General features: G+C 34.1%; 1 protein-coding gene across 2 annotated transcripts; it reads right to left on the bottom strand.

The window, feature by feature from the left end:
* Nucleotides 1–1,082: 1,082 nt before the first annotated feature.
* LOC127426439 (cyclin-dependent kinase 2-associated protein 1-like) lies at nt 1,083–4,806 on the bottom strand. 2 transcript variants are annotated; one of them, XM_051673264.1, is made up of 5 exons: nt 4,733–4,806; nt 3,827–4,023; nt 2,779–2,867; nt 2,524–2,650; nt 1,083–2,193 (listed from the first exon to the last, which is right to left on the bottom strand). In XM_051673264.1, exons 2-5 carry the CDS (start codon nt 3,891–3,893, stop codon nt 2,126–2,128), a joined length of 351 nt encoding a protein of 116 aa, XP_051529224.1. In that variant the 5' UTR covers nt 3,894–4,023; nt 4,733–4,806; the 3' UTR covers nt 1,083–2,125. The 2 variants fall into 2 exon arrangements, with proteins under 2 accessions (XP_051529224.1, XP_051529214.1); XM_051673254.1 differs by lacking the exon at nt 4,733–4,806 and having other exon boundaries at nt 2,524–2,653; nt 3,827–4,087.
* Nucleotides 4,807–6,168: the final 1,362 nt, after the last annotated feature.

The raw sequence follows: 6,168 nt of genomic DNA, 5'->3' as shown, positions 1-6,168 counted from the left end.
TGTTATCAGAAGAGCTGCGGCCCTGAATAAACCCCACCTGATCTATATGTATAAGAGATGTCATAACTTTACTTAATCGGTTAGCCAAAATTTTTGACAATATTTTTACGTCTAGTTGGATCAGGGAAATTGGATGGTAACTTTTACACTCGCTTGGATCTTTGTCCTTTTTAAGAATCAGACTGATCCGGGCTTGTGTCATGGTTGGAGGAAGTTTTCCCTTCTTTAATGATTCAGTATAAACTTCTAACAAAAGTGGAGCCAGTTCTGTAGCATAGGATCTAAAAAATTCTGCGGCAAAACCATCTGGCCCAGGAGCCTTGCCAGTAGGTAGGGACTTAATTACCTCGTCAAGCTCCTCCAAGGTTATCTCAGAATCAAGAGAGTTTTTTAGTGATATGTAAAGTTAAAACATGGGGAGCACATGTCGGGAGGCACGGGAGAACCTGTTAGTATATACTACAACAGCATGAAATGTTTTAAAAACCTAGGTAGCACATCTAGTCAGGCAGATAATACCTATCAGGATGTGCTACCAGCATAACTATCAGATAGCGTGATATGATGTGAGGCTTTACTAAGCCCTAACCCTACCCCTAACCCCAACCCTAAAACTATGTGAATATAGCGTTGGTACTGGTAGCACATCCTTATAGGTAGCATATATTTTCAGGACACCGGAACAGTCCCGATTTTACAAGAAGTGTACCGTGTCCAAAACATTTGAACACTCTTTATTTGATGACAATATACATATACACTTTATCATGAAAGAACAGGATGGATGGATGTTTATTTAATCTGTTGAAAACATTTAAAATTAAAAAAGGATCTTTTATTCCCTTGCAGTGTCACGAGACCAGATTGGTGGACTTGAACAGAAAACGAGCACGAGAGATTTTATGCCAGAAACTGGACATTGTTTATAAGGGCGAGGAAAGTGAACTGATGAAAAACAAAAAGGAATCCATACAGAGAAAACAGGACAAAAGGAGAAAAGTAAATCAAAACATTGAAATAAATATACTATTCAAGGAGGTGCTTTACTCAGAACAAGGAGATAAGAAATGCTGAAGTAACAATTTCAACCTCAAAGTTATTTTATTTTATTTATTTTTTACAAAGAAGAAAAAATCCAAAGTTAATAAGTATTGCAGATAATAGTTATAAAACTTTACTGTTGTAGCGTTGCATTATCATGTATGCAATGTGGTGTGTTTCATAAGGCAATGGGGACTGTATTATATGATTAAGAAACATACAGCAGGCTAGTTGGCTTTGCATAATGTTACAATATATCAACTAAAACCCATTGAGCAAAATTTTGCCAATAGTTTTGATAATCAGTTAATTGGTATCCAAAAATCTATAATGTATGAGTTTATACCATTAATACAACACTGCATATAAACATGAAAATAATTGATCACACTGGTTAACAAACAAAGAAGCAAACACAGCACCTTAAGTTCTCAAAATTTTACTCTGTATGATTTTTTTTTCCTGAATAATTTTCTTAAATTGGTTGGTGTCAGAGTATACCTTCATGAGTTAGGTGAAGACTAACATTTCCAACATTTTCACATCTTCTTCTATAAAAAATAAATCAATTAATTAATTAAAAAATTTAATGAAATCAAAAAGCACCTTTCAAATAACCTCTAGAAGGTCAAGAATGTTTTGATTGGAAAAAAATAAATAACTGTAAGGGTCATTAAAGACTATCGGGATAACTACATTTCCACATGTTGTACAATGTTCAAAATATGTTATAAATTATACCAGAGCCACCAGGGTTTTTGATTTGAGTATTTTACAAAAATTATCTTTAGACATAAAATGTAATAAACAAAAAGGGCATTTATATGTAACATGCAAAGGTCTGAGCTTGCATTCCAGTAACCTTAAAGAACATAGTTTATTCCCAATTGGGAACATAAATTCAGGAAAATCCTCTTATGAACAGATCTATAGCTTCATATAGCTATCTATATTGCTATAATTGTTTGTTTTATAACAGTTTCAAATCAGTTCATTTGTTTGAGGTCTTTAAACAGGCAATATAAAATAGTTCATTTTCAAGCTGGTGAATTCGGTTTGGAATCCATTGGATCTGTTCTGACTGTTAGGACCTTGCATTTCTTTCAGTTTCTGCCAAGCACTCACGCACCAGACTTCTGGCAATTATGATACCTGGAAAATAGAGCCACACACAAAATGAAGAGACTTAGCTTAGTTACCAAGCAAAGATTCAAAAGGAACAACATCATTGTACAAGTTGTATGGATGTGAATTTTAAAATTAATTCATTGTCAAGAACATAGAAGTGTGCACTGAGAAATCTTTCAAACAGAACAATCTGCAATCTTGTGTCTTTATGTAAGAGTCTGAAGTCAGTGGTAATGACGAGTGAATTACATTGAACAGTAGCTCTTTAACCAATACAATCCTCAATGTGTTGTACATGTTCTAATTTTGATGCATGTTTATGTGGAGGCTATTTCATGAAAAATTTATAGTAACCTCTCTTAAGCCTCTCCATGGCACTTTTACTCCCAGCATATGTAGGCCTTATTTCCTTTCCCAGCTCCTCTATAATGGCTAGAAGTTCAGCATACTTGCTTTGAGGCATTGAGGTTGCAATACAACCCTGCTAAAAAAAAAATTCACAATGTAAGAGAAACAGAAATGTACCTAATGTTCTAGGCTACCACATCACTGTGAATAAAATTTCCAACTATAGACAAATAAATTAAGGGTGATGAGCGACAAACCCACCTGTGAAAAACTCAGCGACGGAGGTCCAAAATCATTCAGAACAGATTTGTAAGACTGTGTAGCTAAACTCTGAGTCTGGGAGTGCACCACTGTGGTTTGTAATTGAAATCAAATGAATATCAAGTTAAGACACATCAATATTATCAATCAGATTATCAAGATAATCTATGGGATATACTGTATAAAAATTATAATAAAAAAAAAAACAAATAAGTATACAAATAATTAAATGGTGAAATATTGAACTAAAATATATAGTAGACAGTGAAATATTGTAGGCCTATTGAAATATAGTGGACATAATTAGATATGGCACGAAATGTATTCTTTGAATAAAGAAATAAACTACTTGGTCACTTTGTACATTACTAATAAAACAACAGCTGTGCTGGATGTTCTATTTTGCTTGAAATTGCAATAAAATGTTCAATAGTCCTATGCCTATTTTGAAATGGTTGAGATCAAATTTGCTGGCTCTCTGCCTGCTAACAATTTTGTTACTTTTATTGTTTTAAACTTTAATTAATAGAACATTTTATAATAAATGTAATTCATGGTTTAGGCTATATTTATTTGTATCCGTTATATCCCTCCATATTAACTGTTTCTAAAGAATGGGGCATTTTTGTCCCCAAGGTCAGTTCATGCGCGTTCATAAACGCTGGGTGGCATCAAATGTTCAAATAACGTACACGTTCAGTCTTATTTTTGACCATGGGAGGGGGAAAGAGTAGAATGGGATGAATGAATCACCCAACCGACACGCTTTGTTGCGCATTTTGTCCTCGGCCATTACGAAACGGTAATTTAAATTATGTTTATGACACAGTAGGCTGCTACTGAACTTTAGTTCCAAAAACGAACAAGGAAATTACAATTAAATAGAAACAATGGCGGATATGAATCTGCTGATATCTGACCCTATACAGTATATGTTACTGAACAAAACTACAGAATCCGGGTTTTCCAATGTATTCATTTCATCATCGAATTTTGCACCGATTAAACCGAGAACAGATTAAACATTTAATGGCTGGTTTGGGCATACCTTGATACACGGGAGTTCCTGGAACATGCTGGTAGACGTTAGGTTTGTAAGACATTCCCAAAGACATTTTAGGAAATCAAATCGCCCTGAAATCACTGCGTCTGTGTATCCCTCCGACAGTTTTTGTTTACAGCACAGCTGCACAGAAAATATGGCCGTCACTTATTGACACCCACCTTGCAGAATCTCCAAATTATCTGTGTTGCAAGGAAAATAGCTACATTATTGTAAAGTGTGATTTACTACTAGCTACACATTGATTTCAATAATAATAAATAAATAATTATATATATATATATATATATATATATATATATATATATATATATATACATACACACACACACACACACACACACACATATATATATGTATGTGTGTGGGTGTGTATATATATATATATATATATATATATATATGTGTGTGTGTGTATATATATATATATATATATATATATATATATATATATGGCTGACCAAAAATATCAAAGAAAGAGTCATGCAATTATTTCATCATTTTATTTATTTATTTATTTTACATCATTTGTTTGTTGCTGGTATAGACTCCAGCACCGCCCACATAGGATAAGTAGTTATAAAAATGTTGGATAATTTGTTTGTTTGCTTAGATTGAGAATTAAAAATATGCTCTAAATGAATTCCATTTCACTAGGAAGAATCAGTTGAGACTAGAAATGAGCCTACATACAGAGATAGTCAGCAAATAATGATTATTACAATTAGTTTCAAGACAGGTTTTCAGTTATCCGTTTTTGAAATCCTTTAAAAAAAAATGTACACACTGTATTAAGAATGGCTTGACAAGCTTATTGTTTTTGCAGTGAAAACGCTCAATTCGACATTCTTACATTTCCACAGGTTTAAGTAATAATGTAGGGAACAATACCTCCAGTGTTACTATTAGTAGGCATCTGTGTCCTTGCGTAGCACTAGCTTTGCACGGGTGAGCCCGGAATTCACTTTACTGCTTCCGCTTTGTTTAAATCAATCACAATCGTGCTCTTGGAGAGTTGGACCAATGAACGATAAGTAGGATTTTTAAAAACCCAGAAAGCATGTCATAAAGCTGTTTACCATAGGATGCAATGGTATTCCCATTTGTGAAATAGCGACTCCCTTAATCGGATCTCTTTTTTGGAAAACTAAGATTGGAAAAGGTAAAACAGTATGTTTACCGATTGATGATTCCGAACGTACTGTTTACATGAACGCTACATAAAGTGATCGGATTGATGTGAGCGTTTATGTGTATCAAGCATCAGATCGGAACTGCTATTGTGACGTGTGTGCACTGCACGATTATACAGCATTCCCTCGCTGTTTGAAGGGGTTTTCACACTTGACTTTGAGCACACAAAATTATTTCGGACTTCTCAACAAATGAGGATATGATGTTATGCGCGACGGCTTGTAGTTTTAACAATCAATACATCATAAATAACAAAAAATAAATAAATTCAAAATGTTCAAATATACCATCTACTCATTTTCCAACAATAAAAACATCCAGCCTTTGAATTGAGCATGTGATATCATTATATGACCTCGCTGCCATATACCGTACAGAATATGACCAAAATTCCACATACCTTCAGTGTGCTACGCTGTGGGATGCGACACAAGTCAGCAAAACTTGTTTCTATTTATAAAATGTAATAAAGTGATACTGCTGTTTACATACCGGAGCCAAAATCACAAAGTCAACCAGTGATGAAGGGGGGGAGCAGCGATTAAACACTTACATTTATAATACCACAGCCGTGTAAGATGTGTGACGATTGTAACATATTGTATAAAAAGCACTATAACGTCACTATACAGTATATATTTAATTGTAGGCTATACAGTATACTAACGTTAGTCATTAAACAACATATAAGATTTTGAAGCACAGAATTTATTCACGGCACCAGATTACAATGTAAAAATAGTCATAATTACACAGCAAGTTGATATGGGAAATGCTGGGTATTTTTAAATTAACTACATTAACTACGCTACAAAAGAGACAACATATGCATGACAATATAAATAAAACACACTAGTAATAACTAATCATTTGCATAGGTTTGTTTGCCTCGGTTTATTTCGGTGTTCTCTTTATGAGCTAAAAGCAGATCTTACTTTCATATAGGCGGGATCATCACAGACGTTTAGTAATACAGTTACCGAATCAGACGAGAAAACAACACAAACATTTATAATTCCTGAATGAGAGACGTTTACGGTGATATACCGCTGGGTGTGTGTGCTCGCCGATCACACGTCAGACAGGCCGGTGTACGGAGATGAATCGTGAATAAAATATATTTAAATGTCCGT

The sequence above is a fragment of the Myxocyprinus asiaticus genome, chromosome 3 (assembly GCF_019703515.2).
Source record: "Myxocyprinus asiaticus isolate MX2 ecotype Aquarium Trade chromosome 3, UBuf_Myxa_2, whole genome shotgun sequence".
NCBI lineage: Eukaryota > Metazoa > Chordata > Actinopteri > Cypriniformes > Catostomidae > Myxocyprinus > Myxocyprinus asiaticus.
Note: the sequence above shows the minus strand (reverse complement) of the source record. Positions and strands in the feature narration are given on the sequence as shown.